At 46.3% G+C, this 17,462-nt stretch overlaps 1 protein-coding gene across 3 annotated transcripts; it reads left to right on the top strand.

Moving 5' to 3' along the window:
- Positions 1-11,644: 11,644 nt before the first annotated feature.
- LOC137799740 (calcitonin-1-like) lies at positions 11,645-17,241 on the top strand. 3 transcript variants are annotated; one of them, XM_068596551.1, is made up of 5 exons: positions 11,645-11,772; positions 12,801-12,892; positions 13,811-13,945; positions 15,805-15,984; positions 16,520-17,241. In XM_068596551.1, the coding sequence occupies exons 2-4, from the start codon at positions 12,807-12,809 to the stop codon at positions 15,962-15,964; spliced, it is 381 nt and encodes a 126-aa protein (XP_068452652.1). In that variant the 5' UTR covers positions 11,645-11,772; positions 12,801-12,806; the 3' UTR covers positions 15,965-15,984; positions 16,520-17,241. The 3 variants fall into 3 exon arrangements, with proteins under 3 accessions (XP_068452652.1, XP_068452651.1, XP_068452650.1); XM_068596550.1 differs by having other exon boundaries at positions 15,802-15,984; XM_068596549.1 differs by lacking the exons at positions 15,805-15,984; positions 16,520-17,241 and adding an exon at positions 14,920-15,635.
- Positions 17,242-17,462: the final 221 nt, after the last annotated feature.

The following is a 17,462-nucleotide window of genomic DNA, read 5'->3' as shown; positions in this document are numbered from 1 at the left end:
CTTTGGAGACGAGAGCGTTGTCTTCTGTCAGACTGTTTATGATGCGGCAGTTTTTATTTATGGGAGCAAAACAACAACTCAAACCTCCTGATGGTCAAACACGCGGCCTTCTTTTTGCCCCCGGTGACGACGCGCGATTGGAAGAAGTCGTACGAGGTCGTGACTCATCCGATCGCATTTTTTTCTTGGCCAGACGGTGAGGTGTTGCACGGCGGCGAACGTTTCGCCTCAGAAGCCCTCGTCTCCGCCGCGCGGCGATGCGGCGATGCGGCGATGCGGCGCCGTGATTTCTGGCTCGTGTGGCGTTCGGCTCAATGAGCTCGACGGTGACGTCGCTCGAGCGTCGCTGTCGGTTCGACTCACAAACGTCAGTTAGAATTTGTTGTTAGTAAATGTTGATCCAGCTGTGGAAACAGATATTCTGAAGTTTATTGACACATCGTCTGCTAAACATGCACATAGATTTCAGATTGAATGCAAAAGTCTAATTTCTTGTATGTATTTAATTATAATATATATATATATATATATATATATATATATATATATATATATATATATATATATGGTTAACCCATCAATATGGGCTAACAGGTGGTTGACAATGCTAAGCTACCTTTTGGTAAATAACAAGAGCACTTAATTATAAAACAGTGTAATGTTAAATTAAAAGAATACGTGAATTGAAACGAGATTGAACTATTTTGTGACTTGTACTTGTTTTGTTGTATGAACAATACATATTTACATTTAAATGAAGGTTTGTAAAACCAAAGTGATGAAATAATGTATTGCTTAGATGTTTTTTATTTTCAGCAACAAAAAGAAAAAAAAATAATTTTTTTTTGGTCCTAATTTTTAATTTTTTTAAAAACTTTTTTAGGTCCAATTTTTTTTTTTCGTCCTAATTTTTTTGAATTTTTTTGTCCCAATTTTTTTTTTGTGTGTGGCGGGAATGGGCTTCCATAGTTATAGGTTAAGTTTAAAGGGACACAAATTGTCAGTAATTAGTTTCAATGAACTGAAAATAATAAGAAGTTTCACAAAAACAAAATATCACAGAAATGCAAAGCGGCCCAATCACACACATATGTAAATATATTTTCACATTTTAATTAAAATGTATTTTCCTATATGTTAAAAACACAACATAATAGTGAATAGTAGACAAGATATATAAATATAAGCGAAGCATATTTGCTTAAGTTGAAACGTAACATTCAGTCAACTTAGAACAAATCCAAAATCTTTAATTAATTCACTCAACTAACGAGCTTCTAAACTGATTTCATCTCTTTCTTTACGTTTCGTGCTCGTTGCTCGTTGCTTGTTTACACGCCGACATAAAAAAAGAAAGAAGCCGCCGCCGTGTGATGATGTCATCGGCTTCAACTGTGGCTTTCATCCTGATGCGAGCGCTGAACGAGCAGCAAATGCCAATCAATACTCAGATGAAGTCCAGCAAGCAGGAATTTGGGTTCGTAGCAAAAGGTTAGCTCCACTTGATATTTATGCTGCTTGACTCTTGGCTGTTTTGGGAAAATCCAATAAAATGCTAACGTCTAGACAAAAACAAAGAAAACAATGTTTTTTACATCGCCAGAAAAGCTTTTTTTTACCTGCAAGAAGAAGACCGAGTCCTTTTTTCTTCCTGAATAAAGCCGTCAAGATGTACGACGTGACTAGCTGTCGGTGATTTGTCGCCTAATGGCTGGAGACACTTTGCGTGGCAGCGTTTAGGTGGAGGTGGGCGTGTGATCAAGTGTTGTTCTGGAGACACCTGGCCGCTCCGGCTAATCTGCTCGTTAGAGCGCCTTAATGGCCTCTTGTGCTTCAGGATCAGCCCGTCACCATAATGGCTTTTTACGGCTGAAGGGCGCTTTTATCTGCGTTTGACTGATTGGAAAAAAAAAAAAAAACTCTCCCCCGGTTTTTTGTAGGTGAAGAAGAAAATAAATAAAATGGCCGAACACACCGTATTAATTTCATTGCCGCGCCGGCTGAACTGTTAACTGGCGTCCAATCAATTACGTCAACGACGGCGACATCACGAGGGGAGGAAGAGGCTCACGGGTCGGGGATTTGATGGAGATGTGAGAAGAAGAGCAAGCTCTCCAAAGGATGAGGAGCGCTCGCAGCAATCTTGGGTAGAAGAACAAAAATAGGATATAGCAATGAATGAAGATTAAAATGAGCATCTTTTACAAAAGTTGCCTTCCATTTAGATCGGCCAAGTACGAGTTTAAGGGTTCAGGGAACTAAAAGCCTGTATTTTTTATCCAAAACTGACATTTGTTTAAACATTTCTACTACGTTAAAGTTTTCGTAAACGGGTCGGATCTTCTGTGTTTCTTGCCCGTCTGTCGAAAAACCAAAAGAGGGTCGTTTGACCACTCAGAGCCACCGTACTAAGACTAGCTGGCAGTGATTGTGCGCTCGGCAGCTACACGATAGCGTCTTGCTAATGTTCAATAACTTCAACGTCATAACTTCCATGCTCATACCGCTCCAGATGGAGACGATACCTCCTGTGGGCCAGAAGAACTTCCAGCGTTAGCTTATTCTCCCATCGAGAGAAACTCTTCTGACTACAGACAAACATTTAACTGTCAAATCGTCCTTGAGAATCTGGAATCGGCTCAAGCTGAGACGCTGTTTTGGTCTCCGGTCACTTAACTCTTCCTTCCTCCATCGTTGGTAGATTTGTTCTGTCCAATCGAGCTATGAAACCATTAACACGTTAGCATCTTTGCAGTGACCGACACTTCTTCATGAGGTAGATTTCCTCAAGAACCCAACAGGTGACACCAAGTTACTGGCAACCGTTGACGGTTACTGTAAAGTTGAGCAATCCTCATGCTATGAAACTCGCCCCACAGTGCCGCTCTCTTCCCCCGTCATCATCCCAGCTAGACGCTTACTCAAATAGAGATTTATGTACTTGAGCTGGACTTGATCAGGCATTTTAGGAACATTAAAACGACGACGCGACAGCCAGCAGACCGACCAACAACTATTTATGTTTGTTGTGTTTGTCACATCGGTTTCTTGCATCTTTTCTTTATCACTATGACCAAACCACTGTCTGTTTTATTAAAATATCAAAGAACAGATTGAAAATGAAAGCATGTGTCCAGAAAGGAAAGAGATGATCATTTACACTTTTGCTGAAAGCCACCGTTTAAAGAGAGTGGATAGCTTTGGGTAAAAACAATCACACATCTTCTCATACATATTTTGCGTATTAATGGAGATTTTTCTTCCCCGTTTCATTGTATATTGGAGCATCTTTGAGCCGCACTGAGAGCCAGAAACGTCCAACTCTCAGCTTTGCTGCAGAGGCAGAAACGATGGCAGGTTCTTGGGTCCCCGCCAGGCTTTATAACCGCATAACGTTTAACTTTCTATAAATACCACGGGACGTGGTCCAAGTTGATCAAGTGTGATTGAATCTGAAATGACTCCAAAGACGAGAGCCAAGTTCCCTTAAGATACTTGAGAGGAACTGCTTGCCCCCGCTCGGCTCTCTGACGGGGAACCAGCCTGAGTCACCGCTCGAGGTACCGAGTCATCCAAGCTGAGATAATGGTCGTAAAACACAACTTCCCAAGCAGCGCTGGTAGCTCAAAAAGGGCACGTTTGTTGTTGTGCAAGTGTCAGTGATCTGCTTCCTGCACAAGGGAATACTGCCCTGAAATATTCGTCTTCCAGTCGTTTCCATGACGGGTTTGATAATTCACTTTTGGTATAAACTGAACTCTCAAGCAGAGAGGCTTCTGAGAGGATTTAACACACATGATGTATCAAGTGTTTGTTGGTCAAGACAACAGGTTTCATGGATAGAAGTCTATGCTTCATGTGTTAAAGCTGCATTCTCTCTCCTGACCACCAGGGGGCGACTCCTGGTTGTATAGAAGTCTATGCTTCATGTGTTAAAGCTGCATTCTCTCTCCTGACCACCAGGGGGCGACTCCTCTGGTTGTATAGAAGTCTATGCTTCATGTGTTAAAGCTGCATTCTCTCTCCTGACCACCAGGGGGCGACTCCTCTGGTTGTATAGAAGTCTATGCTTCATGTGTTAAAGCTGCATTCTCTCTCCTGACCACCAGGGGGCGACTCCTCTGGTTGTATAGAAGTCTATGCTTCATGTGTTAAAGCTGCATTCTCTCTCCTGACCACCAGGGGGTGACTCCTCTGGTTGTATAGAAGTCTATGCTTCATGTGTTAAAGCTGCATTCTCTCTCCTGACCACCAGGGGGCGACTCCTCTGGTTGTATAGAAGTCTATGCTTCATGTGTTAAAGCTGCATTCTCTCTCCTGACCACCAGGGGGCGACTCCTCTGGTTGTATAGAAGTCTATGCTTCATGTGTTAAAGCTGCATTCTCTCTCCTGACCACCAGGGGGCGACTCCTCTGGTTGTATAGAAGTCTATATAAGTGACTCTACTTCTCTCTTGATGTATTCCCTCAGTAAACATTGTAAACATGAGTTTATGTCTCAATCTCTAGTTTCTAGTCTTCTTCTATACAGCCTGATGTTCATTTAGTACTTTATGGTCTGTTAGAGTCAAACAGACCATAATAAGGGGACGCTAACCCATTGAAAACTGTGAAGCCCGTATGGGGTCGATAGCAGATGTTGCTTCATTTACTCATAACAAGTCACATATAGACTGATATGTACACATCTGAACACACAACTCACATTACACTCTGTTATTGTAACACCAACATTATTCAAACAGCCCTAGTGGTTGCAGAGATATACCTTTTCTTCAGAGGCCTAAAAATAAGTGGGTGGGGCTTACTGTGATTGACAGGTTGCTGTCTCTAACAGAGCTCACCGCTGTCTTTACGTCCCTTACATTTAAAATATGGTAACTTATGTTCAGTAGTTGCGAAAACAATGGCCGTAATCCAAGATGGCGACGATGAAATCGTTGAACTCGAGGCTTCGAAACCGCAGTCCACAAACCAACAGGTGGCGTCACAGTGACTACGACTCATCTCATAAACAGGCTATGGCGAAACCTGAGACTTTTTAAGCCAATAGCCTTCATCGTTCACCACCATTTTCTGGATGTAATACATACTTGTAGCCCCACAAAAAGGGGAATTAGCTAAATATTGGCTAACAGTTTGATAGACCAGACAGTTTACTTCTACTATGTTCGCTCTTGGAAAACCCCCCAAAAAAGGACAATGCTACTCCAAACTCTCTTAAAATGTCTATTTTACTTGAACCCAATGCCCTTTGCTCCAAACCCAAAGGTTTACTGATCAATGTGAGTTATTAGCTCAGCAATGAACGGATAATCACCGTTGGGGTTGATTGTTAATGCATTGGCTTCGCTGTTGGTCGGTAATGGCCGACCACGAGACTGCAGTTGTTTATGCATCAGCGTCTGGGACCGCGAGAGGTCCCACCTTTTATTAGGAAATGTGAGTGGATTAAATAAATGATTAATGATTGTAATATGGCTTTATATAGCCGAGCTGGCAGGCGTAATCGCCGCACGACTGGAATCCGCTTCCAGCACATTTCTGCTGGTCAGCCATCAGGTCGCTTCATTCATTCTGGTGTAATCGTGACGGATAAGACGGCCGGCTCGGCACTTTTCGGAAACACAAACCCTCTTTAGCGTCGCTCTGTCAGCCACAGCGTCGCTAAGTGTCTGGCTACAGATTGCTGAGAGGTCTCTTTCTGTTTTCTTGAATGAATGTGGAGTAGAAACGAGCGAGAGCCAGCGGCGGCGGCGGCGGCGGATCCTGGAGGCCGACAGCCCTCCCACGCCAGCTGAAGCCTCCTTGATCGATGCCCCCGGGGCGGTTTCAGCGCTTGAATGTAATCTCTCTAATGCGTGGGGATGAGTGGAGAGAAATGCACGCTCCTTGACATTTTACACGCTTTCCTCGACTGATGGACCCGTCCCCAAATGTTAGCGTGACCTTCTCCACCGCCGCTTGTTTGAAACAGATAGTACAAGGTGTACCACCTGCTGCAAGACGCCAAGGATCCTTTCACTCCAACATGCTCCTCCATCCCAGCTGGTTAAACACCCCCACCTTTCTCCCCGATGTGAAAACCACAAAGTGACACCGGCTCCACCACTTGAACCTGTATTTAATCAGGTGGCGAGCCCACTGATTACATTTGGAGATTGAGAGCCATTACAGGAGGCAGCAGTTTGGGTAATGACTTAAGTGCTGCTCGCCTTCCTTTCTCTGCAGGAAGCCGTTCATCTGGACCGGCCTTCGCCGGCTGGGAGGCGACCGGCGGCGAGCGCTCAACGCTCACGCCGCCAACGCTCACGGCTCGCCAACGCTCACGCCGCCAACGGGGATTTAGACTTTTATTGTACAAGGAAAACTAGATTCCTCGTGAGATGTAATGTCACCATCGAGAACTTCTGTTTTCCAACCGAGTCTTTGACAACAACAAGACTTCAGTAAAGAAATAAAGAACTACAATAAAAAGACAGCTAATTATATCAAACAATGAATTAGTTTATTCTGTGATAAAATAGTCAAATTATTAGTTTAACTGTAAACGGATATATTAACCTTATTAAAATGAAAGTCATCGATAAGAATCATTGATTGCAGCTTTTTTTAGAAAAAAAAGCTCAAATTTGAACTATAAATCAATCCGTTTGAATCCATTTAAACAGCAGCTGGACTGAATATTGTAAAATCATTGTGTTTGTTTGTATTATAAATATACTTTTTCATCATCATCATAGAATCAAACACATTAGTTTTAGGAGAAAAACAACTGGGGGAAATATTAAATAGATCACAGTCATAACGCTGCTGCACTCGGTCATTCAGTCGAGTAATTACAGATAAAATCTTTAATTTTCCTCCCATGCACGGTGATATAACATAATTGCATTTCTTTGCAACATGCAAAAGGGTTTTACAATATAAGCAGCTGTTGTAAATGTAAAATATGAAGTTGCATTTGTTCGCGCTAAGAGCAAAAATTGAGACTTCTTATTTTAAATTGGCTCGTTATGGGAACAACACGAGATGTGATTCACAGACTATCGAGTGTCATGTCGAATAATCGCAGTGTGACAGTAAAGAGCGTCTTCCTCAGTGTTAAAGTCGCTCATCCGCGTCCATCTTGGTGATTTCCTGCATTTCCGAGAAGCCATCCGGCGTGAGCGGCTCCGTCTGTGGGCGTCTCTTCAGCTGCTGGAACCGGCGGCCGAGAACAGATTTCTTCCTTTTCTTAAGCGTCACGGACTCACTCATTAGCCTGCTCTTAAATCAATCGCCTAACAAGTTATTGAAAGTGAAACAACACGAACCCCCCGGGGGCTCGATACCACAGTGTCACGCTAATTGGGTTCGTGTAGGAGGAGAGAAACGAAGCCGAGGAGCTGAAGCTGCTCTGCAAACACGAGCTGAGGCTTCATTTCATGAAAAAAGAGGAATATTGATCCTCAACCCTCTGCGGTCTGAGGTCATTTTCTCCACATCGTTTCTTAAATTCACCTTTTAAAGGCTCTTGCATTCGCGTTACACACCCGTGTGTGACATCAAACATTGCAGAACAATCTCAGCGCTCCGTATGATGATAAATACATCGCCCTAAAGCACAAGCGTAAAGTTATAATATGCACTAAAGGGAGAAAAGCAGGTGCAGACCACACAGGGTTAATACTCTGAAGGAGTGTCACTGGTTGTTAAACAATATAATGTTCCTGTGGGCACCGTGTTATAAAAACACTAAAAAACACATTACAGAAAACTTCAGGTGCACAAGTATGATCTGAAATACTGATATAGTATCAAAAGTAAAAGTAGGATTTAACGCAAAATGCTATCTTTCAAATGTTTTTTAAATCAGGAAGGAATATAGGAGCATTTTAATATATATAGTGAGTCAATGTGGAGCTTCCATTAGTGTTTTTATAATGTAAAAGTCGCTAGAAACTAGGTTTCAAATACATGTAGACGGGTAAGAAGAGGCTACGATATTTCCCTCTGAAATGTACTGACGTGGAAGTATAAAGTACAGCATTAAGGGAAGTAAAGTATTTGTCAAAACTGAACTTAAATACTTGAGTAAATGCTTTCAGCGGATCAGGAAGAAGTTCCACAAGATACTGAAACGTTTACCAGAAGAAACTAATCTCATAAAGTGCCTTCACAATGTGAAAAAAATCCTCCTAATGACAAAAAAAGGCTCTTTAGTCATAATAAAACAATCTTCAACGCTACACAAAGGCCTCTTTGACGATGAAGAAGTGTGTATGAGGAAGGTTTCAATGGAAATGGACAAACTGAAGCCGAGGCGAGCTGCACGGTTACACCTGCCTGCAGCAGCGAGGTGTCGTCTGAGGTGGAATGAACCAGCAGATCTTCATCCTGAAGAGGATCTTCATCCTGAAGAGGAGATACGCATCACCTTTAAGGAAGAATCTCTGATGGAGAGTTCCTGCGATAAGCGAGCGTGACGACCTTCACCCCGACGTGACGGACACAGCAGCAGCTGATTGGTCCGTTTGTTGGCGCTCAGCTGAGTGAGTCACATGACCAGAGACTCTGAACAAACCCTTTGACATCCTGCCAACGACATTTGAACTGGTGCGACGATGTGAGCCTCAGGTCATCAGGTTGACTCGCCGCACGCCGCTAACGTCAATAACGGCGTGCACGTGTGCGAGCGACGTTCATGCGGTTGTACTTTTTTATTGTTGCTCAATTTGCACTTCACACATTTGATTGGCCCGATGGAGCCGTGAAGGTGACATGTAGCATGACGAGTGTTCACACCCGATAATACCACAGCAGCAGCCATCACTGTGACTCACAGCGGGGGGGGGGGGGGGCTCAGCTTGAGGGGAAACCGGCTTCAAAGGTCGCAGTATCGACTAAAAAGTTTTTTCAGGAAACTTCGGAGGATGGAGAGGCCTGTGCAGCTCCCTGGGGTGAAGATGACCCTCAAGCAACACACATGCTGAAAGCAACAGCACATATATGTAAGAGGACCTGCGCAGCAAGGAGATACACACCAGGAATACAACATATAGACACACACACACACACACACACACACACACACACACACACACACACACACACACACACACACACACACACACACAGAAAAGGTACCAGAGGAAGATTGTTGTTCAAACACTCGGCACAGATGATCCAACGGACCTTCAGCTGAAGTTAAGAGTGAACAAAATGTCCACTTCATATCACAAAAGTGAGGCTTGTTGGTGTCTGTGCAATATGTAAAGAGATGGGTATAAATATATGAAGGTAGTTCGGCTCGTAGGTGAAAGTAGTTTAGTCGTAGGATGAGAGAAAAGTTCCATTTCAAGCACTTTGCAGCAGGAAAAACACCCAGCAGCCAGTTTATCAGACACACTGAGTTGAAACTAGTGTTGTAACCTCAGACCAGAGGAGGATGTAGTCACCATGACATCATCAAGGGTTTTGTGGACGACGGCTTGAGGTTTTTGGCCGTCGCCATCTTGTTTATTTTGGTCATTGTCGTCTTGTTTTTTCGCAGTGTTTTTGTGGACCATAATGCACTGAGTGATCGCCACGCTGTATTGAAGGAAACTACAAACAAGAGATGGAGACCATGTTTGGTACAACTGAGCTACTGACTCACGAGAGAAGTCCAGTCATTTTCTTTTAGACTTCTACACATTTAGATGTTGTTTTGCACCCAGAGGAGTCGCCCCCCGCTGGCCATTAGAAAGAATGCAAGTGTTAGACATTTCCCGCCTCGGCTTCACGGTTCAGATCTGGAAGTCGCAGGATGGTTTCTCCTCGCAGCAAACACACATTGCCCCAAACGGTCGGGGTATATGGGTGTGTGGAGAACTCCTGCTCGAGCATGGACTCAGGATGGTTTACGCCGTCTGCGTCCGTGAAGCTAGAAGCGCTGGACGTCACCGACAGGCGTCGATTGGCTTCCTACAAGAACCTGAACGCATCTCAGCCCCGTGTGCCTGAACCTGAACAATCCTACCAGCGAAGGCCACTCGTAGCAGGCGGTTGGGGGCGGGGCGGGTCAAGCCTTCATGATTCGGCGGCGAGGGTGTTTCCGGCCTCGCGGCGGACACTCCCGACCCTTTCAGACGCGCCGAGTATAAATCAAGTGACCCCCTTGGAGGAAACTCAGAGTTTCCTCTCCCCGGACGGACGCACTTGAGCAGAATACCAAGATAGGGATATTAATATCAGAGCATCGACGGCCGATGCTCCTTCATAGTCTGCGTGACTCATCGCTGCATGAAGCCAGTGTGATCGGGCTCCCGGCACGGCCCGGTTCGGTCCGGCCGGCGCTGTGCAAAGAGTCGGGCAGGTACAGAAGGTCTGGGTGTGGGTTTGTCGATGTGGCTCCAGACCCAGCAGCCGTCTGTTCAGCGGTGATTTAGCGGCTGACACGGTGAGCCTTGTGGCTCAATAGCACTAAAAGGCTCATCCTGTCTAATGGGGTTCCTCTATGACGCAGACGAGGAGAGCCAACCCCTCCCCTCCTTCACTCTGGCATATAATCCAAAACACACACACACACCTACTGTACGCCCATTCATTCTAGTCCGCTGTGCAGACACACACACTGTACACACACACACACACACACACGCGCCCCGTCTTGCACACTAATGAAAAGGAAAGGGAATTGAGACGATGCCGCACGACAAACAGATGTGTAATTGCTTCTGAGATACGGCTCCTGTCGGAGGCTGTCATCGATCGGCCTCCAGCGAGGACGACTCGTTTACTCAGTGTGTGGGAGGAGGCCGCGGGACGCCGCCGCCATTACGGACGCACTGTGGGCTCACTTTGTTAACTCAATGTGGTTTGATGTGAGGACGAGGAGGAGGAGGAGGAGGAGGAGGAGGAGGAGGAGGAGGAAGGGAGTCGAACATACACAGAAGCTGCAGAGAGAGTGTTTCCAGGGTAATCACTGAATTGAAAGACACATCTCATACTCCCAAAGTAGTTTGTGAGACACTCTGAGCCGAGCGGTTGAGTTCATGATATGATGCGTGAGCTGTGTGTGTGTCCACACCGAGCCGACGCACACCGTGTGTGTGTGGAGTGTGTGTGGAGTCGGTGCTCTATCCAAACAGCGTTATGAATGAAGAGGCCCGGAGTGCGTCACCGTGCAGTGAGCGTCCCTCACCAGCAGAGGGCCCCGCCTGCAAGTGCTTCGCTTGGGCGGCGTTGGTGGCGGCGTTGGCGGCGTTGGGGGGGGGGGTATCGATTTGGCATTTGAGATATAGCTTGCAATGTACCTTTTTTTTTTGGAAGGTTCTTAAAATATTTATTGCCGGTGATGCTTCTCCACGGACGCCAGCGTTGCTTTGCGTCCGATTTTTAATTAATGACATCAAATCGAGGGATCGCAAACGGTCCAAAGCGGCCGAGGGTTTTGTGAATGGAGCACTTACCGACCGGGCGATGACGTCAGCACAAAGCCATATCGCTTATTAGCGAGCGTGGGGCCGATGGGTGGGGGAGGGGTTGGGGGGAAGCGTCCCATTGGCCCCCGCCACGGCATCAGAGCCACGCGATTGGCTGCCGGCGGATAATTAAACACCTACACAGTCAATGCACAAACCCAAGTGGTGGGATATATAGGCTGCTGCGTTGGCGCTGCACGCAACAGAATCAAGAGTTGTTCTGCAAGTTGAGAGGGAGAAAAAAGTCAACTTATTGTGTTTTGCATAGAGATACATAGAGATATATATCCATTTATTTTTTTTTGCCGGGTGATTATCACTGAAGGTAAGTGTTGACTTTTTTTTAAACGTTGAGGCCGATGCGTCGGGACTACGAATGCACCTGATGGAGTGTGGAAGGGTGACGTGATGGTGTCGCTAATGGGATTGGAGCGGCGGCCACGGGGGTCACCGGCTGCACGCCATGCGTTTCTTTAAAAGAAATGTGTGTGTGTGTGTGTGTGTGGTAGAGGGGGGGGGGGGGGGGGGGGTCCAGTCCGGCTACTGGAAGGCCAGAGACTGAAGAAACAGGAGAGAAATGACGGGAAAAGACAGAAAGAGAGGGGCTGAAGTGGAAGAACAGGAAAGAAGAGATGGACAGGAGGAACAAGGTTTCAATGTGTGTGTGTGTGTGTGTGTGTGTGTGTGTGTGTGTGTGTGTGAGAGAGAGAGAGTGCTGGCAGCTCATTACACTAATGCACTGCTCCCTTAGGGAGTTGGCAAGCTTGGAGTCCCTCCTCTCCTCCCTCTCTTCCCTTTCCACCCCTCCTCTTCCAGCGACAGCAAGTGCTATCCCCCCTCCATCTCCATCACCCCCCCCCCCCCTCCAAAAAACACACACACACTAACACACACACACACACACTCCAACCCCTCAGGCATGTGTCACACTCCACAGGACCGGCGGCGTAACGAGACGAGAGCACTACCTGTCCTGTGAGCTCGGCTGGAGGCTTTGTGGAGGGACGGCGGCGTTTAGCAGGAGGAGGCTGGGTGGAGGGGGGAGGGGGGAGGGGGGAGGGGGGGATGAGGGGGGGGGAGGGGGGGAGGCGACCACGGCTAAAACAGAGGCAAGCGGAGATGCCGGCAGAGCCGAGCTCACCTCTCTGGGAAGTGACTGGAGCTCTTTCTGCTTCTCATTGTGCAGCTCAGCAGGTGTATTTTCTACTGTTGCTTCCTGGATTCTTCAGCAACCTGCAAAACTTATTTCTGAGGCTCTCGTGAGGACGTGAGCGGCGGCCAGCAGCTGACGGCTTGTGTGTGTGTGTGTGTGTGTGTGTGTGTGTGTGTGTGTGTGTGTGTCTTGCGGATCAGGGGACCATGGTGATGCTGAAGATCTCTGCGTTCCTCGTCGCCTACGCGCTGGTCATCTGCCAGATGTACTGCTCACAAGCCGCACCTGCCAGGTGAGACGCCGCATCCTGACACGACCTTAACACTGCAGACCGCTTCAGGAGGAAAAGTAGAGTCCAGAATGACAGAAACACAAGCAACTAGTGGGACGAGAGAAGGAAATCCATAGATTATAATCCATAGTTTGCTATAGAATATGAAGAAATGGGATGGATTGATGCAAAGAGGAGCAGAGTGAGTAATAAAGTGCACACACTCATTTTAAATGTGCTTATTCTGTTTTCTTTTAATTATTCAGGATGCAGTTTGGCACTTTGCATGAGCAGGAATAAATGTAGCCTCCAGATGAGAGTTATTAGGTTTAAAATATGTTTAAGAAAAAAGTATTTGATCTCATATTTTTTTATAAAGTAAAGAAGATCACATAAATGAAACCCTGATATGAAGTTTGTGTCGTTATACTTCATTTGCAAGTCTTAAGTGGAGAATAAAAACAGGAATAAAAGGATTCTCTGATAGAACAGTGACAGACGGCTGCAGGGAGAGGACGTGGGCTCCACTTCAGGTTAGAGATGGACGTATATGAATATATATATTTACATGAGGCCCTCCCCACATTGTTCCCATGAAGACATCGATTTTGTAATAAATCTGAAGCGGCTCGCTCCTCGATGGGGCACTTTCCGCAGATTGTTTCCCTGCGTTGGCCGGCGGCCGTCCGGCTCGGACGTCATCCCCCTCAGAGCTGCTGACGTCCCACCGCCCCCCCTTTACCCCCCCCCCCTCTACCCGCCCCCCCCTCTACCCCCACCTCCATCCATCCAGCACCACCCTACCCCGCCCTAACACCCCACACACACACTCACACACTCCTTTTTAACTGCAGGTGATAATTCCAGCCAAGGATTTAATGCCTTTCCTTTCCTCCTCCCCTCCTTTCCTCCTTCCTCCTTCCTCCTTCCTCTCCACAGACCGGTCTTAGAGTCCATGTCGGACCGAGTGACGCTCACGGACTACGAGGCGCGAAGGTTACTCAACGCCATCGTCAAGGAGTTTGTGCAGATGACGGCGGAGGAGCTGGAGCAGCAGGCGACCGAAGGGAACAGGTACGCGGACGAGGATTTAACCGCTTTGTAAGGAAGAAAAAGATTTACCAGAACGAAGAGTTAACAGGGTAAAGGTGAAAGGAATATTCACTTCAACTCAACTGAAGATGCTTCTGGTTAGCGCCTCTTTAGCATCTCTTTAGCATCTGTTTAGCGCCTGTTTAGCGCCTGTTTAGCATCTGTTTAGCATCAGTTTAGCCCTTGTTTGGTGTCTGTTTAGCATCTCTTTAGCGCCTGTTTAGTATCAATGTAGCGCCTGTTTAGCGTCTGTCTAGCGTCTGTTTAGCGCCTCTTTAGCGCCTCTTTAGCGCCTCTTTAGCATCTCTTTAGCATCAGTTTAGCACCTGTTTAGCGCCCCGCGTGGGTTCACTCAGGCGTGTAACAACTGCACGTCCGAGCTCACCAGAAGAGAATAAAAACGAACACTTTCCTCGAAAAAAACCCCCTGAAGAATAAAACACGAGCCTTCTTCTGTGTGATGACCGCCGCTCCCGCATGAACGAGTGTGACTTGACTTTGTTTGAGCGGCGAGTCGCTGCCGCCCGCCGGGCATGAGAGCGCTGCCTAACGTAGCGGATAAGTGTGCATGATGTCATTAGTTGCATGACAGCGGGGACGCGACTGGTTTCTGTTTGTTCTGTGGGTGTAAAGGATGAGGGGTGTGTGTGTGTGTGTGTGTGTGTGTGTGTGTGTGTGTAAGAGGGGGGGGGGGGGCGCATGAGGGGATGATGACAGGTTCTTTGAATGGTTGGAGAAGGGAGGGGGAGGGGGAGCATGGCGCTATACAGCGAGGTGGATGCCTTTTTATTGATGTGTACTTGTCGGCATGACAAAGAGATGCACGAGTGGAAGCAACGCAGGAAGCAACGCGTTGAGCAACGTGTTGCCCGCATGTTTCTTTTGCCATGCCCTATGAGCCTGTTTTCTCTCTGCATGTGTTTCTTGTGTGTCCCCCCCCCCCCCCTCCCCGACAGCATGGACAGGCCTCTAACCAAGCGCTGCTCCAACCTCAGCACCTGTGTGCTGGGCAAACTGTCTCAGGAGCTGCACAAGCTGCAGACGTTCCCGCGCACGAACGTGGGAGCCGGCACGCCCGGCAGGAAGCGCAGTGCGCCCGAGAGCGACCGCTATGCAAGCTACGGCGAGACGTTTGACAGCATCTGAGCCTCTTCCTCTTCTACCTTTCACTGCATCTCCTCCTCCTCCTCCTCCTCCTCCTCTTCCTCCTCTAGTTTCTTCCCTCATTGGCTTCTGGATCGGCTGGTGCATGTTGGTTTAGCTGCTTGATTGACATGAGAAGACTCGAAGCTTTTAACGGCAACCAGAAGCTTTTTTTTCTTCTTTTTTTAGTTCTTATCTCCTTCCCGCTTTTTCTTTTTTTGTTTTGTAGAAATGATTTGTCCCTCATAATGTTCCAGACAATCAGACTTAGTTTGTTGTGCTTCAGGAGCCGGTTCAGACGTCGTCTCTGAGGCGTCATCTCTGCATCCAAAGCATTAATAAAACATACACTCATGCGACACCTGTTTCTTGTTCAATAAACGTATTTTTCTACCAGGAAGCCTGAGCTCACTTTCATTCTACTTTCAAAAACTAGCCAGTGGTACTAAATACACTAAATACACTAAATACAGTAAATACAGTAAATATGCACGTGAATAGCGTTTCACAGTAGTTGAACTTATCTGAAGCCGCCGTCGAGTCTGAAGGTAAGAAACACGTCAGACTTCAGAAAATATGCGACTGAGCGTTGCATATTTTTGACCCTGAACGTCCCGTTTGGTTTCTTCTTCTGTGGTGTGAAGCCTGGTTTTCATTGGTTGTCGGCGTTTAACCCCTCGTTTGCTCTCCTGAAGCAGCGTTACAGCACAGAAGCGCGCCTGCAACACGGCGACCTGCGTGACTCACCGCCTGGCAGACTTCCTGAGCCGGTCGGGGGGGATGGGCAACAGCAACTTCGTCCCCACCAACGTCGGCGCCAAAGCCTTCGGCCGGCGGAGGAGAAGCGTCCAGATGTGAGCGATGCCTTCAGGGACACGGTGAATACACACTGCTGCTGCTTCTTCATCAGCTTCATCAGCTTCATCACCTTCTTCTTCTTCTTGATCGTCTTCTTCATCTTCTTGTTCTTCTCCTTCTTCTCCTCCTTCTTCTTCTCATTCTTCTTCTTCTTCTTGTTCTCCTCCATCTTCTTCTTGATCGTCTTCTTCTTCATCTTCTTCTTCCTCTTGATCTTCTTCTTCTTCTTCTTGATCTTCTTCTTCTTCTTCTGGATCTTCTTCTTCTTCTTCTTCTTCTTCTTCTTCTTCTTCTTCTTCTTCTCTTCTTCTATCTACATTTTGTTGCATGAACATCATCTGCTGAATTCAAAAAGTTGCATTAAAAGTGCTGAGAACAAAACATTTTTAAGCAGAATTATTTAAATTTGGACTTTTGACTTATAATTTATGTATTTTATCACAAATGTGTTTAGATCATTTTGGACTCTGCATGTCATTATTTCTAAATGGACTATTGATGTTTTGTCAGTTTCATCCTTTGAAAAGCTTTAATTTCTCTTCTTCTCTCTTTCAGAGGTTGAAACCAGAAAAAAAACGACAACCTGAGAACAAAAACCAACAAAAACAGAACCAAGCAGAAACAAAGTGACCCGGCTCCCTCACGGTGACACGCGAGGAAAAGAAAAGAAGAAGAAAAGAACTTCTCGTCCCCATTTCCATCCTGTTAGTGAAACATTTTGCTTTTGGCGAAAATAAGAGAAAGAAAAAAAAGAGTAAAAAAAAAAAAAAAAAAGCACTTTAGTTTATGAACAAATGAATTCCTGAAGAGAGAAAAAAAACAAAAAAACATCCAAATGGTTCCTCTTTTTTATACATGAGTATCATTGTAAAATAAAATGAACGCTGCAGTGGTGATCACCGTACTTCCTTTCCACCTTCACCTCCTCAGAGCACATCTTCTCCTCCTCCTCCCCACGTGAGACCATCCTCCTCCTCCTTTTCCTCCTCCTCTTCCTCCTCCTCCTCCTCCTCCTCCTCCTCCTCCCCCCGCCCCTCCCCTCCAGGGTTTCCTGTTTGTTCCTCTGTGTGCCAGAGGGACGCCATTAAAGCTCCGCCTCTAAGGCCCCGCCCACAACGGCTGTTGTCTTGTGCCTTGATGTAGAACAATTTACAGGAACACGATTGTACAGTTCGACAGTTTCCAGACGATAACGAAGAGCCGAGCGACGACCGGAGAGAGAGAGAGAGAGAGAGAGAGAGAGAGAGAGAGAGAGAGAGAGAGAGAGAGAAAACAAAGACAGATTAATATTGTAAACAATATTGTGTGAAAAAAAAAACGAAAAAAAAACCCTCATTTCAGCAAGATTAAAATGTATTTTAGATACACTCGGGTTTGGGGTACTTGTGTTGTTCTTTTAAGAAGTGTTGGGATCCATGTCCATGAATCATATGGCACCGAAACAGAAATGTATTGATCAGACATTTGACAATATTCCCCGTCAACAGAAACACATTTT

This window comes from Clinocottus analis, unplaced genomic scaffold (assembly GCF_023055335.1).
Source record: "Clinocottus analis isolate CAN_PGR_092001 unplaced genomic scaffold, fCliAna1.0.p SCAF_38, whole genome shotgun sequence".
NCBI lineage: Eukaryota > Metazoa > Chordata > Actinopteri > Perciformes > Cottidae > Clinocottus > Clinocottus analis.
Note: the sequence above shows the minus strand (reverse complement) of the source record. Positions and strands in the feature narration are given on the sequence as shown.

Excerpts from the sequence above, each read along its gene's own strand:
- LOC137799740 (XM_068596549.1), top strand. The coding sequence starts at position 12,807 with ATGGTGATGCTGAAGATCTCTGCGTTCCTCGTCGCCTACGCGCTGGTC. Across the intron at positions 12,893-13,810 it reads TCACAAGCCGCACCTGCCAG|ACCGGTCTTAGAGTCCATGT; the intron begins GTGAGACGCCGC and ends TCCTCTCCACAG. Across the intron at positions 13,946-14,919 it reads CAGGCGACCGAAGGGAACAG|CATGGACAGGCCTCTAACCA; the intron begins GTACGCGGACGA and ends CCTCCCCGACAG.